The 24,432-nt window shown below is 39.1% G+C and overlaps 1 protein-coding gene and 1 pseudogene across 3 annotated transcripts in view; one reads left to right on the top strand and one right to left on the bottom strand.

Annotated features, from left to right (window-relative positions):
- ARIH1 (ariadne RBR E3 ubiquitin protein ligase 1) overlaps positions 1-24,432 on the bottom strand; it is a 114,979-nt gene that overhangs the window by 21,878 nt on the left and 68,669 nt on the right. For all 3 annotated transcript variants that reach the window (XM_050796325.1, XM_050796326.1, XM_050796327.1), the window contains 5 exons: positions 20,491-20,635; positions 9,069-9,161; positions 8,502-8,557; positions 2,855-2,921; positions 883-989 (listed from right to left, as the gene is read on the bottom strand). In XM_050796325.1, the coding sequence (XP_050652282.1) occupies positions 883-989; positions 2,855-2,921; positions 8,502-8,557; positions 9,069-9,161; positions 20,491-20,635 (468 nt within the window). The remainder of the gene's footprint in view (positions 1-882; positions 990-2,854; positions 2,922-8,501; positions 8,558-9,068; positions 9,162-20,490; positions 20,636-24,432) is intronic.
- On the top strand, positions 14,636-14,720 carry LOC126960483 (uncharacterized; annotated as a pseudogene).

Raw genomic sequence — 24,432 nt, 5'->3', positions numbered from 1 at the left:
TTAGAAATAATGGACATTAAAGGCCATTATGATGAGGTCTCAGATGAAAATGAGGAACATGCTGTTAGAAACTAGAAGGCCATCCTTGCTATAAAGTGGCAAAGAAGTTGGCTGAATCGTTTTGGGGAAGGTAGAGATATGAAACTGAATATCTGGTTGAGGAAATTACCAAGCAAAGTGTTGAAGATGCAGCTTAGCTTCTCTTCAATGTTTTAGAAAATGCAAGAAGAGATGAATGACCTAGAGATAAACTGTTCATCAAAAGGAAATAAGAAGTCAAAAATTTGAAAAATTTTCAGCCTATTCACTTCGGAAAAAACGAGAACAACCGTAAAGGAGCCTGAACTGATTAAGACATCCCCGAATATGTGGCACTGGAAACTTCCTGGCAGTTCAAATCTAGAATTCAGAGGCTGAAGAGTATACTATAGAACTCCAAAAGCCAAAGTTACCAAGAAAGCTCAGCAAGAAGGGCCACAGGAAAACTCTTAGTTAAAAAGGAGACCATCAGCCGAATTTACCTGCACATTTCCTTTGCATAAGTAAGGTTAAAACTTGGCAGAGTAAAGGAAAACGTATAGTACCAAATCTACAAGTTTGCTTCCCTTAAGTTACAGTGGAGCATACAGGAAGATATGATTAGAGTTGTATATTTTCTCCATAAAAAAAATTCAAAAAAGTTAGATCAAGGAAAGAGGAAAAATTTTTTAAGACGTGACCTTTTCATACAATTCTCAAAGAGATATATACTATTTTAAACCAGTATCAGACATCTCCCTGCCGAAGGGAAACTTTTTTTTTCTTCTATTTTACTACCAAGAATAAACAGGAGAAATAAAAATGCTTTGTGCACTATTTCAGTTTAGGAAATAACTTGCTTACCAAAATTGGCGCCCACATTTGCAGCGAACAGGTTTAGCATCAGGATATTGGACTTTAACAACATGGTGGCAATCTGGGGCAGGACACCACTTTAACAGTCGATTGCACTGAAATACAAGTTAGAAAATAAAAAATGACAGCTGGTTGGGCACAGTGGCTCACACCTATAATCCCAGAACTTAGGGAGGCCAAGGCGGGAGGACTGTTTGAGGTCAAGCACTCAAGATCAGCCCAGGTAACATAGCAAGACCTTGTCTCTACCTACAGAAAAAAAAAAAAAAGAATTTAGCCAGTCATGGTAGTATGTGCCTATAGTCCCGACTACACAGGAGGCTGAGGCAAGAGGATCACTTGAGCCCAGAAGGTAGAGGCTGCAGAGAGCTGTGATCATCTGCTGCACTCCAGCCTGGGTGTCAGAATGAGGCCCTGCCTCAAAAAAAGGCAGCAAATTAAACTAGGTCATGATGCAAGATTTAACAGTACATCAAGCAATTACTTATATTGCTTCTCTGGTACAAGGGGCATATGGGGGATGATGACACAAGCTTATGAAAACTTGCTGTGGTCTTCTATAGCAACACTTTCAGATGTACTGTTTTTTTTTGTTGTTGTTGTTGTTGTTGTTTTTTAAGATGACTGATCCTTGAAGACTCGGTTTCATAAAATACATGAATTATCTCTTGTTCTATGTTCTTTTAATCCCACTGAAACTTTAATAAAATATTATGCATGTGATCATCAAAAAGCACTAATTTATTTATGGTTCTATTTCAGGACAATTTTCAAAAGACACAAGAAAATCAGATATACTCTTTACCAAGGAAGGTGCTACAGAATAGTTCAAGATAGTTCAAGATAGGCTAAAGGATATACATACAACTTCTCCCATAAAAAGCTCTTGTAAGAAAAAAAAAAAAACCCCAGTTCCTAAACCACAGGCAAAGAGTGCATTTTAGGTCATCAAAAGAAAATATAACTTTTATAGTATTTTTATTATGAAACAAAACACTCTGCACCAGAATTCAGAAGTCCATTGACCATTTCAAATAATACTCTATTTCTAAAATAGGCTGTTTCCAGGTTTAATCTCTAACAGAAATAATTACTTTTTAGAATTAGAAGACCAAGTTACACTGATGTTGTCATACAGGATCTGGTCAACTCCTCTGTAAAGAGCCAAGAGGGTAAAGAATTTTGGTTTTGCAGGCCAGAACAGCCTCCGTAGCAACTACTCAACTCTGCCACTGTAGCACAAAAGGAGTCATAGAACAAATGGGCAAAGGCATGGTCCAATAAAGTATAGCATTCTTTATTAACAAGATTTACTGGTAATGAAACCTAAAACGAGCAGAGAAATAGCAGGGTTAGAATCTCATGGTTAAACATGACACGATTAGTAATCTACTACAATTCTCTGCTATGGTAAAGAAAAAGAAAGAAAGAATACACTAAAAATGATTTTATTACCCAAGGTCAAGATATATGGAGAGATCTACTTACTGGTTTCTCATACTCTTTTATTTTATTTTACTTTTTATTAAGAGGGAGTCTCGCTCTGACATCCAGGCTGGAGTGCAGTGGCACGATCTCGGCTCACTGCAACCTCCGCCTCCGAGGTTCAGGCGATTCTCCTGCCTCAGCCTCCCAAGTAGCTGGAATTACAGGCTTGTGCCACTGTGCCCAGCTAATTTTTGTATTTTTAGAAGAGACGGGGTTTCACCATGTTGGCCAGGCTGGTCTTGAACTCCTGATCTCAGATGATCCACCCACCTCGGCCTCCCTTAGTGCTGGGATTACAGGCGTGAGCCACCGCACCCGGCCTGTCATACTCGTTTGAGAATAAAGGTATTTTGGCATGCTTCGAAATATGGTAAAGATGTTTTTTTACTGTCAATAAATTATAATTTTTAAAAATAGTATTTCTATTAATAAACAGAATTCCTTCCTACAAGAAGGAAAACAAATCACTTACCTCTACAAAGCTATTTGTTATTAAATGCTGATACTTTAATTTAACTTTTGAATCTGTGATCAGGCGCCTGAAACCAAGAATAAAAATAGATTATAAAGTTTCTAGTCAAGAGTATTTTCCACATTTATAAAACATAGTTTCAAAAGCTGTTTATGCTAATGGCTACAACATGTTTATGCCCTAAGCTGTAAATACTGAAATGCACACAGGCTATCAACAAATGTAATTATACTGATCAAAACAGTAATTTCAAAGTCTGTATAGTTTTATTTTCATAGACTTTTTTTCCATGGTTCTTATTTTTTAAATATTCTACTTTTACCCAGTTTTTATTACAGCCTAATGACTTACCAACTAGTGCCAAGTTTAGGCACATTTCAGGGTCTTTTGACTCTGATATCATGCCTTAAAAGACAGCAATTCTCAGCCACCTTCCTTCAGACACCCCACCCAAATCAGTATGTGAAATGAGACAGATACTGTTGACAGAAATGTTAAGAAATGGATCCAGGTTTTGTGACACCTAAAGCTCATATAATTTTAAGAGCCTTCTTCCTCTGAGAGCTCTTGGAAATTAACCAGAAATGCTCACTGATTGCATCCTGGCCTCTTCTGAACACTCTATAATTCACAAGAATTTCCAGAACTCACAGGAGCCCACGTCGTGAGGAACCCTGAAGCTTAAGTTTCATTAATTCTATGGTAAATACTCCTGAGTATATTACAAGAAAAAGAATTCCCACTGAGAAAGACAGGAAGAACATGCCTGTAGCTCAATCCCATTAAAATATTTTAAATGAACCAGACAATCTGGCCTCATCTGACTCTTCTGAGCTTCACAGGCCTCTCTCCTTCCACAAGATCCCACCCTGTCCTGTGCCACTTTCAGTGCACTTCTATCACATTCGTATTCTTGTATTTCCTTCAAAACAGTAAGTACCACCCTTCATCAGAGGTTTTGCATAAGACTGCCTCCCTTGGAAAGACAAGAATACTATAATGGAGCTCTAAGATGGGAGAGCCGAGGTTTGAATGCCGGCCTCACCACTCACTAGCTATGAATTGAAGGTAAATTCTTTGAACTTTCCATTCCTCAGGTTACTAATCTGTAAAATAGATATCAGAAATACGGTTGTGAGACTAGAATAGTGCCTGGCAGATAGTAAGCACTCAATAAATATTAGACGCTATTACTATATTACTTCACTCAGTTACAATCAAGTATTACTCAAGGAAGCCTTTCCTGAGTTTCCACACTCGTTTGGATATAGATCCCCTCTCAATTCTCATGGTACCTTAAACATCTCCTTTATAGAAATTATCATAATTTTAATTAGACAGTTATCTGTATAATCATTTAATATTTGTCTTTCTCCTCCCAACCCCAAGAAAGGATACCCAGGTGTCCGGTACAGTGCCTGGCCTGTAGAAAGTGTTCAATTAATATTTTTTAAATGAGTAAATCTCCATATTTCACAGAAGTGGAACCTGTGGTCTAAAAATAATTCATGTGGTTCCTCAAAAAGTTAAACATAGCGGGCCGGGCACGGTGGCTCACGCCTGTAATCCCAGCACTTTGGGAGGCTGAGACGGGCGGATCACAAGGTCAGGAGATCGAGACCACCCTAACTAACACGGTGAAACCCTATCTCTACTAAAAATACAAAAAAAAAAAATTAGCCAGGCGTGGTGGTAGCACCTGTAGTCCCAGCTACTGGGGAGGCTGAGGCAGGAGAATGGCACGAACCCGGGAGGCAGAGCTTACAGTGAGCCGAGATCGCACCACTGCACTCCAGCCTGGGCAACAGAGCGAGACTCCATCTCAAAAAAAAAAAAAAGTTAAACATAGCATTACCACATGACCCAGCAATTCTCCTTTGAGGTATATATATACTTAAGAGATTAAAAACAGGTGTTTACGGCTGGGTGCGGTGGCTCACGCCTGTAATCCCAACACTTTGGGAGGCCGAGACAGGCGGATCACGAGGTCAGGAGATCGAGACCATCCTGGCTAACACGGTGAAACCCCGTCTCTATTAAAAATACAAACATTAGCCAGGCATGGTGGCGGGCGCCCGTAGTCTCAGCTACACGGGAGGCTGAGGCAGGAGAATGGCTTGAACCCGGCAGGCGGAGCTTGCAGTGAGTGGAGATCACACCACTGCACTCCAGCCTGGGCAACAGAGCAAGACACCGTCCCAAAAAAAAAAAAAAAAAAAAAAAAAAAAGGTGTTCAATGAAAAACTTGTACACAAATGTTCATATGTTCACATAACACATTTCCGTAAAAAATGGAAATGTCCATACAATGGAACCATTATTCAGCAATGAAAAGGAATAGTGTTGATTCATAATACAACATGGATGAATCTTGAAAACATTAAAGAAGCCAATCACAAAAAGCAACATATTATATGATTCCATTTATATGAAATGTCCAGAGAGGGAGAAAGGAGTAGCGAATGACTGCTTAATAGATATAAGGTGATCAAAACAGTCTGCAATTAGGTAATGTTTCTAGAATAATATTATGTATATACTAAAAGCCTCTGGATTACACACTTAAAAATACAGTTGCTGGCCAGGAGCAATTGCTCACGCCTGTAATCCTAGCACTTTGGGAGGCAGAAGTGGGCGGATCACTTGGGGTCAGGAGTTGAAAACCAGCCTGGCCAAAAGGGTGAAACCTCATCTCTACTAAAAATACAAAAAAATTAGCTGAGCATGGTGGCGGGCACCTGTAATCCCAGCTACTCAGGAGGCTGAGGCAGGACAATCACCTGAATCTAGGAGGCAGAGGTTGCAGTGAGCCGAGATCATGCCACTACTGCACTCCAGTCTGGGCAACAGAGAGAGATTCCATCTCAAAGAAACAAAAAACAAAAAAAATCCATTGCTTCTTAACACAGGTTTGAACTGCATGGGTCCACTTACACATGAATATTTTTCAACCAAATGTGGATCGAAAACAGTTATTTGTGGGATGTGAAACCTGCATATATGGATGGTCGAATTTTTGTATACATGGGTTCTTCTGAGCTGACATGAGCATGTGCAGATTGGTATATTCAGGGTGTAGGGTGTGGGTCTTGGAACCAATCCCCAGTACACTAAGGATGACTGTAATTAAAATGAGTTTTATGTTACAGATTTTTTATCAATAAATAATAATAAGGAATGTTATCAGGCCAAAAGTCAGATGCCCTGCTTGCCAAACCAATGCACCTTAGTTACACATGTATTACCCATAATGCTTTTTGGGTATGACAAATCCTAATGATTTCTGATAGTTGACCTTAGCCTAAAAAATTATCTAAAGCTGGCATGGACCACCAGGACCGGTGACAGCAAACATCAGCCAATAGTTATTAGGACAAGGTTCTGCCCTTAGTTTATCCGATATTGATAAGGAAGTAAAAGAAAGTGAGCATCCATCTTTGAGACTAGGCATTCTCAAGAAGGTGGCAGCAAGTGTCACTCTGGTCATTTATAAGACAATTCTCTTGGCAACGATTTGTTGCCATCACAAACTGAAAACAGTTATTGGCCGGGTGCGGTGGCTCACGCCTGTAATCCTAGCACTTTGGAAGGCCAAGGCAGGCGGATCACCTGAGGTCAGGAGTTCGAGACCAGCCTGGCCAACATGACAAAACTCTGTCTCTACTAAAAATACAAAACTTAGCTGGACATGGTGGTGTACACCTGTAATCTCACCTACTCGGGAGGCTGAGGCAGGAGAACTGCTTGAATCCAGGAGGCAGAGGTTGCAGTGAGCCGATATGGCACCACTGCACTCCAGCATGGGCAAACCAATATGCAGAAGAATGAAACTTAACCCCTGTATCTTTCACCATATACAAAAATTAACTAAAGGATTAAATACTTGAATGTAAGAGCTCAATCTACAAAAATCTTAGAAGAAAATCCAGGAAATACTATATTCTAGACATCAGCCTTAGCAAAGAATTTATGACAAAGTCCCCAAACGCAACTGCAACAAAAGCAAAAATTGACAAGTGGGACTTAATTAAACTTATGAGCTTCTGTACAGCTAAAGAAACTATTAAAACAGAGTAAACAGACAACCTACAGAATGGGAGAAAATATTCAAATTATACACCCAAAAAAAGCCTCATATCCAGAATCTAAAAAGGAACTTAAACAAGCAAAAAACAAATAATCCCATTTAAAAATAAGCAAGCTACTTTGTCAATGAAGTAGCCATTCCTCTGTTTCTTTACTTCTCTAATAAATTTACTTTCACTTAAAAAAAGAAAAAAAAGGGGCAAAGTACATGAATAGACACTTCTCAAGAAGACATACACACAGCCAACAGAGAAATGCAAATCAAAACCATAATGATGTACCATATCATCTCATACCAGTCATAAGGAATATTATTTAAAAGTAAAAAAAATTAAAACAAAAAAATAATTTTAAAAAGTAAAAAAATAACAGATGTTGGTGAGATCACAGGGAAAATAAATCACTCTACCAAAAAGACACATTCACTAGTATGTTCACTGTGGCATTATTCACAATAGCAAACACATGAAATCAATCTAGATGCCCATCAACAGTGGACTGATAAAGAAATGGTGGCACATGTACACCATGAAACACTACGCAGTCATAAAAAAGACAGCACAATCATGTCCTTTGCAGCAATACAAATGCAGCTAGAGGTCATCATTCTAAATGAATTAACACAGAAATACTCAATACCGCATGTTCTCATTTTTAAGTGGGAGCTAAACGGTGAATACACGTGAAGATGAGAATAAAAGACAGTGGGGACTATTAGAGTGAGTAGGGTGGGACGGCAAGAGCTGAAAAACTATCAGGTATTGTGCTCACTACCTGGGTGATGGGATCATTTGTACACCAAAGCTTACCGACAAGGAATTTACCCATGTAACAAACCTGCACATGTACACCTGAACCTAAAATAAAGGTTGAAAGAAAAAAAAGAAAGAACCTTTCACAAGAAGAGTTGTTAGCTGAAAGCCTCCAGTTTGCCTCCAGCTGTAGTGTATCTGAAATCAGTAGCAGTGTTTCAGCAAAGACCACGATTCCTTGGGTAGTCTCCGTCAATGACTGAGCATATCAAGCGTACTAGGCCCAGCTCTTTCTACTTATTAAGGTATCCCTCTATAGGCAATCTATGCACAGAAATTCCCCCACAGGGCTGCTAAAGACTCTCATAGCTGTATCATGTGAAGTCTCTTCCTGTTGAATCTTCCTTCTTTCTTGCCTTTAACAGATGTCAGGCTTACATCAATGTCTATCTGCTCCTGCTGTTTACCTTACACATATGCTATTCCACAATGGGTCAGTTTCACTTTTTTTTCTATCTTGGGATCTGCTTCCAAGAGCACCTCAACTAACACATATGCACAATCTAATCTCCAATCCCAAGGTTTATCAAAATCTAGCTACCGTGCATTTCTAAGTTTGTAAGAATAGTGATCAGGCGTTTAACCAAATTACAAATGGGCTTTTGTACTGCTACTAAGGAATGGAATGTAGATGTAAAAGTTTCTTCAGACTTTGAGAAGTTTCACTTCCTTTGAGGTGCTAAGTAAAAATTAATTTGGTTTAACCAACTAACCAATATTCACATGCAGAATCTATCAAAAATACTTACATAACTGTGTTGTCATCCACTAAGATATCACAACCATGAGCAGGACACGAAATAGTCTGAAAAAGATTGAAATTTAAACTGTCTTCATTCAACAAATATTTAATGAATGCTTACCATTGCCAGGCACTTTGCTAGGTTCTGGGAATACCTTAATAAACGTTTATAGGATCTCAATCCTTCCCTTTCTCCTTAAAGGAAATACGTGTGAGAGTATATTTATCACCATAAAGCAACTAGACTTGCTAACCTGAGTGATTGGTTTTTAAACACACAACTTTAAAGGCAGAAGCAAGATAATCTTACAAAACTGTGCAACAAGTTTCAGTTAACATATACCAATACTGATGCCGGCTGAGAAAACATTACCTGGAGTGGCTCTTTAACTGGAATGCCACATTACTTTAGGAAAAAGCCTATTACCTTTAGTTGTTTGAATCTAGAAAAATGTTCCCCATGCGATTCATGACACACAAAGCTTCACCTGTTTTTATTTGTGCAAATTTGTGCAAGGGTCTGAACACCATAGGAAATTCAACAAAAAAGTGAGAAACAACTTGGTATCTTTACCTGACCCATGCCTTCTTCCATTATTTTGGTAGTTAAATATTCACTCCAGCATTGCATACAAAACTTATGTCCACATTCAAGGCCAGTGAAATACTGTAAGAAAAATAAAACATGAACTTTGAACAAAGACATGATCAGAAAAATCACTATAAACAGTGACTTAATAGGGCTTGATGAGGTCACATTTCTTACAGTGGCTAAAATGTCCAGTTTGACAATAGATGGGCTCCTAAAATGAACTTTTCATGGTGAAATCTGGACATGCAAATACACTGAACACATATACATCTTAGGAATGGCGGGCAACAACATCTGTATTAAATATAAAAAGACAGACAAATGAGCATATGAAAGAATGCTCAGTATCATTCAGCATCACGGAAATGCAAATCAAAACCACCACGAAGGCTGGGCAACATGGCAAAACCGTCTCTACAAAAAATACAAAAATTCATCAGCCATGATGACGCATGCCTGGAGTCCCAGCTACTTGGGAGGCTGACGTGGAAGCACTGCCTGAGCCTGGGAGGCAGAGGTTGTAGTGAGCTGAGATCACACACCACTGCACTCCAGCATGGCCAAAAGAATGAGACCCTGTCTCAAACAAAACAAAGCAACACCACTTCACACTCACTAGAACAGCTATAATTAGAAAGACAGAGAAAGCAGGGCACACTGGCTCATATCTGTAATCCCAGCACTTTGGGTGGCTGAGAGGGGAGGATTACTTGAGGCAAGGAGTTCAAGACCAGCCTGGGCAACATAGTGAGACTCTGTCTCCACAAAAAATTAAGAAATTAGCCAGGTGTGGCAGCACATGCCTGTAATCCCAGCTACTCAGGGGGGCTGAGGTGGGAAGATCACTTGAGCCTGAGAGGTCAAGGCTACAGTGAGCTGTCATCATGCCACTGCACTCCACACTGGGCAACAAAGTGAAGCTCTATTCGGAAAAAAAAAAGACAGATAATATTAATAACGAGTGTTGGTGGGGATGTAAAAAATTGGAGCCTTCGTACACTGTTGATAGAGAGGTAAAATGGCACAGCAACTTTGGAAACAATCCAGGCAGTTCCTCAAAATATTAAACATAGGGTTACCATAAGACTCAGCAATTCCAATCCTAGGTATATACTTGAAAGAAATGAAAACATACATCCATACAAAAACTAGTACACAAATGTTCATTATAGCATTATTCATAACAGCCAAAAAATGAAAACAATCCAGATGTCCATCAACTGAAGAAGAAAAGTATTTTTTCCATATAATTTCCACAGATAAAATATTATTCAGCCATAAAAGGAAATAAAGTACTGATACATGGCCACAATATAGATGAACCTTGTCTTCAAGGTTCTTCTCCTATCACTTGCATAGTGAAATTTCTTGTAAAAGACTGAAAATAAGCCAGTCATAAAAGATCACATATTGATTCTTTTCTTTTTTTTTTTTTTTTTTGAGACCGAGTCTCGCTCTGTCACCTAGGCTGGAGTGCAGTGGCACCATCTCGGCTCACTGCAACCTTCGCCGCCCGAGTTCAAGCAATTCTTCTGCCTCAGCCTCCCAAGTAGCTAGGACTATAGGAGCGCACCACCACACCCAGCTAATTTTTGTATTTTTCGTAGAGACAGGGTTTCACCATATTGCCAGGCTGGTCTCCAACTCCTGACCTCGTGATTCACCCACCTCGGCCTCCCAAAGTGCTGAGATTACAGGCGTGAGCCACCATGTCAAGCCTTGTTTGATTCTGTTACATGAAATGTCCAGAATAGGTATATCCATTGACAAAGAAAACAGATGAGCAGCTGCCTACGGGCTGGGGGACTTGGGAGGAATTAGGGGGTGAATTTAAAAAGGTATCTCCTGGGGGGTTATCAAGTGTTTTTAAAATTGTGGTGATGGCACGTAACTCTGTAGAATATACTAAAATCACTTTAAATGGGTGAACTGGATAGTATATAAATTATATTTCAATAAACCTGTTATGAAAAGACTTATTCAGAATAGCTAAGGATAATAGTAACTAACACTTTGTTCTAAAATGTTAGAGTTAAGGGATCCTTAAATGAAGCTGTATCCTGTAATGGGACATTAAGTAAACACTTTAAATAATATTAGATGATCTGGAGGATTATGTCTTTTAAAAAGATTCAAACAATGGTTACCTTATTTTAAAGAACATTTTGCAATAATTTACCACTAAATTATTTTTAATTGAGTAAGTTATACAGACTTATGATTAAAAACAAATTTTTTTAACAGTACAAGTTCAGAGTTTATGCTGAAAAATAAGCCTCCCTAGGCCAGGTGTGGTGGCTCACACCTGTAATCCCAGCACTACCGGAGGCAGACGTGGGCGGATAACTTACAGTCAGGAGTTCAAGACCAGCCTGGCCAATGTGGCGAAACCTGTCTCTACTAAAAACACAAAAAGTAGACAAGTGTGGCGTTGAGGCAGGTATATCACTTGAGATCAGGAGCTCAAGATCAGCCTGGCCAAAATGGCAAAACCCTGTCTCTACTATAAATACAAAAATTAGCCAGGTGTTGGGGCAGGCACCTGGAGTCCCAGCTACTTGGGAGGCTGAGGCGGGAGAATCGCTTGAACCTAGGAGGCGGAGGTTGCAGTAAGTCAAGATCGGGCCACTGCACTCCAGCTTGGGTGACAGAGTGAGACTGTCTCAATAAAAAAAAAAAAAAGGCCTCCCTCATTCCCATCCCTGTTGTTTGTTTCCTCTACCCGAAGGCAACTGCTATTTCCAGTTGCTTACATATTCTTCCAGAGGTGTTCTAATGTACACACTTACACACACACTGTAACAGTACCACAAATTCTCTTCTGCACCTTGTTTTTTGTTGTTGTTGTTTCAAAAAATCCAATAGGGCTGGGCAAGGTATCTCACGCCTGTAATCCCAGCACTTTGGGAGGCCAAGGCGGGCGGATCACTTGAGGTCAGGAGTTCGAGACCAGTCAAGCCAACATGGCGAAACCCTGCGTCTACTAAAAATACAAAAAACTAGCCAGGTGTGGTACTGTATGCCTGTAATCCCAGCTACTCAGGAGACTGAGGCAGCAGAATCCCCTCAACCCAGGAGGCGGAGGTTGCAGTGAGCCAAGATCGCACCCTTGCACTTCAGCCTGGGTGACAGAGCAAGACTCCGTCTAAAAAAAACAAAAAAACAAAATCCAATGGATTTCTCATGTGGTATCACACTGGTGCAAGTTTGCCTCTTTATAGAAAGGTACCACAATTTTATTTACAGTCTACTATTAATGAACCTTTATACTGCCCTTTTTTCCCCTACTACATTACTGCATTGACTATATATATATCTTTGTGATCTTATGAATATATCTTACGACAAATCCGTAGAGGTGACATTATAATAAATATATACATTTACAACCTAATAGCTATCATCAGGCTCCCCTGCAAAGAGGTTGTCGTCATTTATACTGTGCAAGAGTACTTGGTTTCTCATGCCCATGACAATGTAGTATATGATCCAACTCCTTGATCTTTGCCAATCTAATAGGTGAAAAATGCACTACTAGTTTTGATTTGAATTTCTTTTATTATAAATGAAGTTATAATATTTCAAAAAAATTTTTACACTGTATATTTCCTTTTCTGTATACTCTTCATATATTTTGCCAACTTTGCTGTGAGTTTTTCACTTATTTACGGGGGCTTTTTACTTATGTAGGAAATAGGCCATTTATAAGTAGGGGAAATCTTTTCCCCCACTTTAATTCTTAGTGTTCATATTTTGTTGCCATACAGAAGCTCCTTATTCATACACAGTGAAACTCATCACTGTTTAATTTATGACTTGTGGATTAACTTTTATTTATGAAGCTAGGTAGGAATCTTAAATTTCTATTCCTTATGGCTACCAAGTTGCTCCAGCACCATGTATCAAATAATCAACCTTATTTGAAATGCCTCCCCTATAAACACTAAATTCTCCTCATGCATATCTGACTCTATCCTGTTCCACTGCTACCATGTATCAAATAATCTACCTTATTTGAAATGCCTCCTTGATAATACACTAAACTCTCCTCATATATATTTGACTCTATCCTGTTCCACTGCTCTGTATCTTGTATCTAGTATCTTGTATCTAGTATTCTTGTATCTAGTAGGACTAGTTCTCACTCTACTCTCCCCTGTCAATCTAATCTTCTTTTTCAAGATTTTCCTATTTCTTCTATCTCAAATATTCAAGTCATCCTTTTATCTTAGTATTTGAAGTTTTCTTCAAAGTGATCTTTCACATTTCTTATCAAGTTTATTCCTAGCTCTTATATTCTTTTTGTGGCTCTTATAAAGGGTATTTTAAAATTCCCTTAGACTTTTTATTTAGCCATTATGTGACATGTACTTATAATATTCCTGACGCTACTTATGATATTAGATACAAATATCTGGTTAGGATAGAAATTCTATATATAGCATATCAACTATATTTTTTAAATACATAGACAAAGACATGAAAAGAAATGTATGAGAGGGCTGGGTACGATGGCTCATGCCTGTAATCCCAGCACTTTGGGAGGCTGAGGCAGGTGGATCACGTGAAGTCGGGTAGTTCGAGACCAACCTGGCCAACATGGTGAAACCCCGTCTCTACTAAAAATACAAAAGTTAGCTGGGTGTGGTGGCACACACCTGTAATACCAGCTACTCGGGAAGCTGAGGCAGGAGAATCGCTTGAAACCGGGAGGCGGAGGTTGCAGTAAGCCGAGATCACACCACTGCACTCCAGCCTGGGCAACAGAGTGAGACTTCATCTCATTTTTTTAAAAAAAATTTTCTATATATATATATATATATATATGAAGTGTATCAGTCCTGCAATTAGGTTTACTGAAAGAATGACAGGCCGGGCGCGGTGGCTCAACCCTGTAATCCCAGCACTTTGGGAGGCCGAGACGGGCGGATCACGAGGTCAGGAGATCGAGACCATCCTGGCTAACACGGTGAAACCCCGTCTCTACTAAAAAGTACAAAAAACTAGCTGGGCGAGGTGGCGGGCGCCTGTAGTCCCAGCTACTCGGGAGGCTGAGGAAGGAGAATGGCGTAAACCCGGGAGGCGGAGCTTGCAGTGAGCTGAGATCCGGCCACTGCACTCCAGCCTGGGCGACAGAGTGAGACTCCCTCTCAAAAAAAAAAAAAAAAAAAGAAAAAGAAAAGAAAGAATGACATGTAAAATATATATCAAGCTTAAAGGGAGTCTATTATCATTACTCCTCATCAGAGAAGGAGATCTAACTTGTTACCACATCACTAATGGACTCTGATTTTTAAGGCTATTACAGGAAGGGGTATTCTGTAAAAGACAAATACAGTAAATATATCAGCAACTCTAAAATGTTTTATTCAAAACTTAAAAACATATATAAACGCTTATATGTGCTTCATTCTTTTTTCAAGTAGGAATCCTTAAGAGAGATCAATGGTCACAATGGCTACCAAGTAATCACTTTTTAAGTCTCAACCTTTTTGACTTCTAGTCTAGAGCTCATTTTAAGATAAAAAGATAGAAAAAAAGATAAAAAGATAGTTCATAAATGTAATCATTGGGTTTTCACACACGTGTGAGATGTACCTCTTTCAACCTTGTTACAACTTCAGCACATAGATAAAAGCTTTTTATTCTTTTTAAATAACTTTTCTAATCAGATACCAAGATTAAACAAGTTAGGAAAATAAATCATACATGTATGTCGAAAGATAGAGCAAAAAAATAAAAATACCAAAAACCAAAAAACAAATCTGTGGTCTAAAGATACATATTCATTGTGCTTTAGAGGAATGTATTATTATCACAGATATCTTCCTGTCTATCTCACTTTCCTTTCCTTCTCCGTCCTCTGATATATTCGTTTCCTCATAACCTTGAGCTGGGTTCACCTACATGGCTCCCTGGGCTTTCCCCTAACCCAGGGGATCATATTATCTATTCCCTAAATTTATCCCTGTTTATATCACAAATACATCCGATCAAGAGTACATGAAAAATACATGAAATATCTACAAAAGAAATTAATGGACTTAAAGAAACTAAATAATACACTCTTAAAGGTTTCATTTATCTGCATCACTTTACATACACAGCAACTAAACCCCTTTGTTTATAAAAATTGAACAAATGATCTAGGGTTATTATACTTAGGTATTTATACACCAGTTCCCTTGTGTATAAAACGTAATGTGTTAAAAGGAATATAGGGCAGGACCTACATATTTTCAAGCAGTGTTTCCAGCAACACCAAGATTCCACAGAGGGGCATCAAGGATGGGGTATGGGAGGGTAGACCACCATTCCTCACAATTTCAACTCCGCCTTTACCTACTTCACGTATGTTCTTCTTAAAATACACAAATAATTTTTTTTTTTTTTTTTTTTTTTGAGACAGAGTCTCGCTCTGTCGCCCAGGCTGGAGTGCAGTGGCCGGATCTCAGCTCACTGCAAGCTCCGCCTCCCGGGTTTACACCATTCTCCTGCCTCAGCCTCCCAAGTAGCTGGGACTACAGGCGCCCGCCACCTCGCCTGGCTAGTTTTTTTGTATTTTTTTTAGTAGAGATGGGGTTTCACCGTGTTAACCAGGATGGTCTCGATCTCCTGACCTCATGATCCGCCTGTCTCAGCCTCCCAAAGTGCTGGGATTACAGGCTTGAGCCACCGCGCCCGGCCAAAATATACAAATTATTTACTTCATAAAAATGAGACACTGGCCGGGCGTGGTGGCTCACTCCTGTAATCCCAGCACTTTGGGAGGCCGAGGTGGGGGGGTCACTTGAAGTCAGGAGTTGGAGACCAGCCTGGACAACATGGTGAAACCCCATCTCTACTAAAATTACAAAAATTAGCCGGGTGTGGTGGCGGGCGGCTGCAATCCCAGCTACCTGGGAGGCTGACGCAGGAATCACTTGAAACCAGGAGGTGGAGGTTGCAGTAAGCCGAGAACATGCCACTGCACTCCAGCCTGGGCGACAGAGCAAGACTCCATTTAAAAAAAAAATAGAGAGACACTGTAGTCGAAGCTACATTTCCCAGTACAGTGGTGGGCCAGGACGGCTATTATCTTAACTACTTTAACCTAAAACATTAAGTTGCTAGGGTTAAAAAAATTAGCTACAACACACTTGGGAAGGACTGGGGTGGAGAGTGGAATCTATGAATTTACAAAGTGCTCCAATGTCTCAGGACATTGTTTTTAAAGAAGCAACCACTCAGGACAGTTAACTCCAAAGGGTTGTAAACTAAGCTATCAAAAGTACTTATTTTAAAATGTGCATGTGATGCTGCATAAAGCAAAAATTGCTTTCTGGAAGGATAAAGATACTGAAGATATATATAATAAAAAAGTACAAATGCTTGGAGAGTAGTAAAATGTGGGAGTTATACAATGTAAGTAAAGAACTCACTCATCCAATAATAAAGCTTCATGAAGAATTTCAGGTGACATTTACTTTCAAAACTCTAGAGGTTCAACTTATCTTTCTATATTTGTCTAAAAATTATGAGGAAAGGACATCCTAGTTTTGTCACGATACTTTTCGGAACACTTAGCAGTTTCCATAGTGCTTTTAACTTACTTGCCAACCCATGCTGTTCCTTTTGCTATCTTGTCCTATCACTTGCATGGGAAAATTTCTTGTAAAAGAGTAATTTGTTTACATTTATTGCTTCCATTTCCTTTCCCACCTTCAAGTCAATGATTCTTTAGCCCATGAAGTTTGGTTTCTCATTCTACCTCACTCCTTCACTTCATTTCAAATTAACTTTTTAAATCTTTTCTCTGAACCTTTTAGTACTATTTATTTATTTTTTATTTTTTATTTTTTTTTGGAGACAGAGTCTTGCTCTGTCGCCCAGGCTGGAGTGCAGTGGCGCGATCTCGGCTCACTGCAAGCTCCACCTCCCAGGTTCACGCCATTCTCCTGCCTCAGCCTCCTGAGTATCTGCGACTACAGGCGCCCGCCACCACGCCCGGCTAATTTTTTGTATTTTTAGTAGAGATGGGGTTTCACCGTGGTCTCGATCTCCTGACCTTGTGATCCGCCCGCCTCGGCCTCCCAAAGTGCTGGGATTACAGGCATGAGCCACCGCGCCCGGACCTTTTAGTACTATTTACCATCCCCCAGTTCTTCAAAGTACATTCTCTCCTCCTTTGGATTCTGTATTGCTACATTTTCCTGGTTAGCCTAACTACCATACCTTCAGATGTTAGCTCCAATTTCTGTGAATTTCTGTGGTGAGTCCTCCCTGATCAAAAACTGGGTTAGGTATCCCTCCAACACGTTCCCACAGTATCGTATCTTATATTTGCCCTGCCAAAGCACTTATCATTCTTTCTGAATATGTCACCTTACTACTTATCTACCCAACTAACCCGTAAATTATTTGAAGTTAGGAATTATGTATTTATTCTCCATTGTTTCTTAGAATAGTGCCTAGTGTGTTCAATGAATAAGTTCTCCATCATCAGTTACAAGTACAAAACAAAAATTTACACTGTAAATCTCAAGTCATGATTTTGAATTCTAGTTTGTTGAGACTGTTAGACAATACCAAGAACAGTGAGAAAGTTACAGTGGATATTTGTAAGCAGCTAGCTTCAGTACTCAAATCAGAGTTAAGATTTCAATTAAGAAGGAACTGGCTATGATAGAGCAGGAGGAAAAACACCAAGAAGTAAGGAAACCTTGTAAAACCTGGGTCTTAGTATTACCTCACAGAAGCATTTAACTGTAAGCACTACGTAAAACTCAACTGGCAAAGAGAATCTGTTTAAGACAATAAAATAGTCAAAATATGAATTTAATATATTGTAACAGTAGTACTTTTTTTAAATATTCAAATTAGAATTGTGATTTAAGGTAAGAGAAATGATACAGTTTTCAGGCTGGAAGAAAATTGAAAGAATATCTTATTCAACTCAGAAAGAAAAAGAAACTGCTGGGTGCGGTGGCTTACACCTGTAATCCCAGCTCTGTGGGAGGCTAAGGTGGGTGGATCACCTGAGGTCAGGAGTTCAAGACCAGCCTGGCCAATATGGTGAAACCCCAACTCTACTAAAAATAAAAAATTAGCCAGGTGTGGCAGCGGGCGCCTGTAGTCCCAGCTACTCGGGAGGCTGAGGCAGGAGAATCACTTGAACCTGGGAGGCGGAGGCTGCAGTGAGCCAAGACTAACATTGCACTCCAGTCTGGGCAACAAGAGCAAAACTCATGCCAAAAAAAACAAAGAAAGAAAAGAAAAGAGGCCAGGCGCGGTGGCTCACGCCTGTAATCCCAACACTTTGGGAGGCTGAGGCAGGTGGAACACGACGTCAGGAGATCAAGATCATCCTGGCTAACATGGTGAAACCCCGTCTCTACTAAAAATGCAAAAAATTAGCCGGGCTTGATGGCAGGCGCCTGTAGTCCCAACTACTCAGGAGGCTAAGGCAGGAGAATGGCGTGAACCCGGGAGGCGAAGCTTGCAGTGAGCCGAGATCGCACCACTGCACTCCAGTCTGGGTGACAGAGCGAGACTCCCTCTCAAAAAAAAAAAAAAAACTGGAGGAGCACGGCGGCTCACACCTATAATGCCAGCACTTTCAGAGGCCAGGTGGGCAGACTCCTTAAGCTCAGAGAAGTTCCAGACCAACCTGGGCAACACGGTAAAACTCTGTCTCTACAAAAAACAAAACAAAACAAAACAAAACAAAACACACACACACACACACACACACACACACACACACCCCAGAAAAATCAGCCAGACATGGTGGCATGCGCCTGTGGTCCCAGAGTTTGAGGCTGCAGTGATCACATCACTGCACTCCAGCCTGGACAACAGAGCAAGGTCATCTCGAAAGAAAGAATGAAAAGAAAAAAGAAAAATCCAGTGACATTAAATGGCTTACCTCTCCCTAAAGCCAAAAATTTCATGTTAGAATTATGATCAGAACTTGAGAATTTGAAAATTCAGTTCACCACTTTACCTACTAAATAACTCACTGATCATTCTATTTCTCTAAGAGTACTTAATTTTCTTTTAAAACTTTTCTCATCACTTGTACATATGAACAAGTTAACTTCCCGCAAATGGACCCCATTAGAGATACACATATACAACTCTAAGATAAACAATAAAAATCCTTCAATATAAATATTAGCCAGGCTTGATGGTGCATGTCTGTAATTCCAGCTACTTGGGAGGCTGAGGGAGGAGGAACACTTGAACTTAAGAGTCTGATAAAGGCTGTAGTACACTATGACTGTGCCTGTGAATAGCCATAACACTCCAGCCTGGGTGGCATAGTGAGACCCCATTAACGGATTAATTGTGAAAATAACAGTGTCTAAGACTTGGTATACAGTAATTATTAGAAAGAGCTGTTTAACAATTAAAGCAGAGAACATGAACAAGACAGTTATAATTATCATGGAATTAAGTTATCTCTTAGATATCTTAAGACATCTTAAGACTAAACTTCCTTAGTAAACACTCAAGTAAAGCATCAAGTAAGTAAATCATCTCAGTTCAGTAAATTTTATTTTATATTTTGAGACGGAGTCTCTTTGTCACCCAAGCTGGAATACAGTGGCACGATCTCAGCTCACTGCAGCCTCTGACTTCCAGGCAGCAATTCTCACGCCTCAGCCTCCCAAGTAGCTGGGATTATAGACACGCACTATCACGGCAGGGTAATTTTTTTGTATTTTTAGTTGAGACAGGTTTTCACCATGTTGGCCAGGACGGTCTCAAACTCCTGGCCTCAAGTGATCTGCCTGCCTTGGCCTCCCCAAGTGCTGGGATTATAGGCATGAGCCACTGAGCCCAGCTTCAGTTCAATAAATGTTTAGGAAGGATATTTGTACTTAGGATTAACATCAGTTATTTGGTTGTCTTCCTTATCGCTGGTTCTGTTCCAAGTAGGTCCCCACATACCATATTTAACAATCTCCATTTGAATGGATTTGATTAAGTGAAAATTTTATCTTTTGAAGAATTCTGAGAGTTCCCTAGCAAATAGTATTAACAATATTTATGAGTGTTTCTGGATATTTAAAAAACACAGTTTAAATCTATTTTAATTTGGATAAGAAACAATTCTACTCACTGCCTACCTATTACACAATTCTCCCCGTAGTGATAAAATAAACTCCAGAAAGATTTAGGTCTATAAATGACAACTTGGATAAGTTGTTGCTGCTTTAAAAAACAAATAGGGGTTGGAGGGAAGAGGAACCAAGCTCTTACTCTTTTCCTTCCTTTCCTCACACTGAATACATTGATAGGTTATGGCTTAGAGGCTACTACTCAAAGTCCCACAGATTTTCCTTTGTCTAAATAATGGAAGTTGATTTACCCTCTGAAATACAAAGTCAGCACTAGCCTTAAACTACCAGATACTCACCGAGTTAGGGTAGTTCAAGTAGCAGATCTGACAAGGCATATCCTGTGCTGATGACCTTGTATTCATCTGGCGTGTTCGAGACTTTTTACTTGGATTAATTACATGACACTCAGCAAAGAGCTTCTCCAGGTTTCCATCAAAGTACCTGCATTATTTAAACAGAAAGGATAAGAGCCCAGCAACTGCACACTGTTAGAGCTCTCCAAAAACCTGATTTTCTATAGGGAAAAGCAAGAAGCTGAATAAAAATAAAACAAGATAATAACCTTTTTACTCAGAGGAAATAAAAGCTATCTGGTACAAATTACAGCAAATTAAGGTGTGTGTATACATGTACATATATATAATATTGCAGGCAGCAAAAAAAGCCGCAAAAATTCAGTCTACTCTCATATATATGAGTATATACATGTGTGTATGTGTGTGTGTGTGTGTGTGTGTGTATACATATATGTAAACTAGTAGACTGAGTTTTTGCTATTTTTTTTTCTAAATTTTGTTTTTAAATAATTGAATCTTGGGAAGTTAAGCTATTAGTATTTTAACAGTACTGCAACTAAAACTTAAGGATTAAATATTACTCTATGAAGAGTAATATTTTACATGGGTAGGCTATATTTTATACAAATGAACTCATTTTATTAATAATTTTAGTTAAAACAATTTAAACATATTAGCTTTAGTAAACAATTTATCTTACCACACAAATCATCTTAAAAATAAAATTATTACATGTGTCTCATTCTACATAATAGACTTGCTTCCTAAACGTTCTTTTGAAATATTTTTAATTTACTGAGAAAGGAGAAGAAATATAACAAAAAAGTGTAACTTCAAACATTTTATATAAAATAAATTACATATTAGCTTTTCATAAAATATGTATCTAAATACAGAGGTGTTCCATATCTAATACATCAAGAGTATATGCCAAGTACTACCTAGAGTTTTAACTAAATAGCAAACCTCTGGACAGAAGATAGTAGAGCAGACCTTAAGCGGGAGTGGGCGGGGAAGATAGTGGTAAATACTTAGCACAATGTTTCCAATTAATTCAGATAAGACATGTTCCCTGGCCTCCTGAAATAGCTTACTATTCAAAAGGGAAAAGCAACAGATTCGAAAAAATTAAAATTAAAAAAAAACTTTTCAATTTGCAAAACCAATATAACCAGCAAAAATATTAATGCATAATCTGGTCAATTACTTTTTAGGCTGTAAAGCCCAGGTTACAATAACTACAATGCTCTTTACATACAAACAGGAGATTTTCAATTTTAAAAGTAATTCAATACTCAAAAGGAATTTCCAATATTTTTAATTAAGGTCTTATTTAGGCTTTGTGTCAAAGGTTACTATATCTTACTGTACCTCCAGAAAAATCATTCAAATGAAACAAACCATATCACTTCTCCTAAGACTAATAAATATCTTTTTTTTTTTTTTTTTTGAGACGGAGTCTTGCGCTGTCACCCAGGCTGGAGTGCAGTGGCCGGATCTCAGCTCACTGCAAGCTCCGCCTCCCGGGTTCACGCCATTCTCCTGCCTCCGCCTCCCGAGTAGCTGGGACTACAGGCGTCCGCCACCTCGGCCGGCTAGTTTTTTGTATTTTTTAGTAGAGACGGGGTTTCACCGTGTTAACCAGGATGGTCTCGATCTCCTGACCTCGTGATCCGCCCGTCTCGGCCTCCCAAAGTGCTGGGATTACAGGCTTGAGCCACCGCGCCCGGCCATAAATATCTTTTTTATAGATACTTTGACTACAGCATATTTCAATGAAATCATATTATCAATTGAAATGCCAACACATTACAAAAAGGAGGATTATCAGAAAGTTAAAGTTGTCAGGAACTCATACAAATAGAAAATTAATGTCTCTGATGATTCAGATAATCAGAATATATCTACAGCAGAAAATCAAATGCTTTCCTACAATTTTGAGACAGAGTCCCACTCTGTCGCCCAGACTGGAGTGCAGTGGTGCTATCTCGGCTCACTGCAAACTTTGCCACCCAAGTTCAAGCGATTCTCCTGCCTCAGCCTCCCAAGTAGCTAGAATTGCAGGCCTGCCACTATGCCCCGCTAATTTTTTAGTACCCAGGCGCGGTGGCTCACACCTGCAATCCCAGCACTTTGGGATGCCAAGGCGGGTGGATCACTTGAGGTCAGCAGTTCAAGACCAGCCTGGCCAACATGGTGAAACCCCATCTCTACTAAAAATACAAAAAAATTAGCCGGGCACAGTGGCGGGTACCTGTAATCCCAGCTACCCGGGACGCCAAGGCATGAGAACTGCTTGAACCCAGGAGGCGAGGTTGCAGTGAGCCAAGATGGTGCCACTGCACTGCACTCTAGCCTGGGTGACAGAGCAAGACTGTCTCAATTTTTTAAAAAAAGATAATATAAAATACCAACTTTCACCTGAAAAACTGAAAGCATAAGAGACTAACACTAAATATTAATTCATAAACCAGCTAAACACCTTGTTTTAAAAAATATTCACGCTCACAAGACAAACTTCTGTCATCCAAAATTTGACAACATGGAACTAATGACTCTCACACTCTGGTTAACATTCTAGACAGTCTTCTATGAGTATAGAGCTACACGGACATGTGTCTCTAATTTCATATAAGTAACACCTTAGTCCACATTTCTAACCTGCTTTCTTCACTAGACAATATCTAACAGACATCTTTGTCATTAAATGTCTACATTTTTCATTTTTGTACAATATTCCACTATAGTTATTTACTATAATATATCTAACCAATGTTATTCTGAAGGACATTTAAATGTGCCACATAAAAACAATCCTTGATTAAAATCTTAGCCCATCAGATAGGGAAAAATATCTAGACTTAACTTGTATTTCTTTATTAGTGAAGGTGAACACATTTTTCTGTGGTGATCTTATTCCTTATTAAGTTCAGTGTGTAAAGAGGAAGAGTAAATCTTTGTTTCATGGGTTGCTTTCGTTCTCCCGTTTCTTTCTTGTCTTTCAGCCTTCTTTAATGGTGTTTAATTATCACTTTAAAATTTTTATGTAGGCACATTTATCATGCTACCCCACTCTGATTTCTGCAGTTTATATACTACACTTTAAAAGACTTCTATACCCAAAGATTTTTTTTTAATGGAAATTCATTAATGATTTAGATCTCACCTTTAAACTGTTTCTATTAAAACTGTTATTTTTGCGTACTAAGGAGTGCGGGATTCCATTTCATTTCAATCCATTTATTGAAGGGTTGTCTCATCTACTGGAAACACTTTTTCCCACCTTTAGGTTCCAGCTTACACCTGACTTCCTCAAATAAGTGATCTCTGACACCTCCTCACTTCCAGCCCCATTAGATAAGGTTCCCTTGAATTACATCCCATTGTTACTCCTAGTCCTTTGCAGCACTTAACAACATTACTAAGTGTAATCACTCTTTATGTTTGCTCTGCTAGAAGGTAAACCCCAGGAGGACTACTTTATTATTCCTGGAGCCCTCATGTCTACAGGCATGTTACAAGCACTTAGTTTCTTCTTAAAGAGTAACTGACTAACTCTCTGCACTGACCTGTTTACCATACACCAAAATTTCCTATTTAGACGAGTTTATTCCTGGACTCTCCATTCCATTCCACTAATTTGTCTGCTCTTGTAGTTGATAAATTCTCAATATTTGACAAAGATCCCTTTATCATTCTTCTCTTACAGAATTTTCTCTCCTATTCTTCCATATTTGTTTTTCCAAGTATAATCATTGTTAATTTTTTTTAATCCTGTGGAACTTTTACTACAATTGTATCAAGTAAACTGAAAGAACTGACTCTATAATATTGTCTTCCTAGCCAAGAAAAACAAAGTATCTTTCAATTTACTTAAATTCCAATTCCTATTCAGTCCTCTCAACAGTTTTATAACTTTTTTTTCACTATGTGGATCCTGCA

Source organism: Macaca thibetana, chromosome 7 (genome assembly GCF_024542745.1).
Source record: "Macaca thibetana thibetana isolate TM-01 chromosome 7, ASM2454274v1, whole genome shotgun sequence".
In the NCBI taxonomy this organism is placed as follows: domain Eukaryota; kingdom Metazoa; phylum Chordata; class Mammalia; order Primates; family Cercopithecidae; genus Macaca; species Macaca thibetana.
This window is presented reverse-complemented; position numbering and strand designations above follow the sequence as displayed.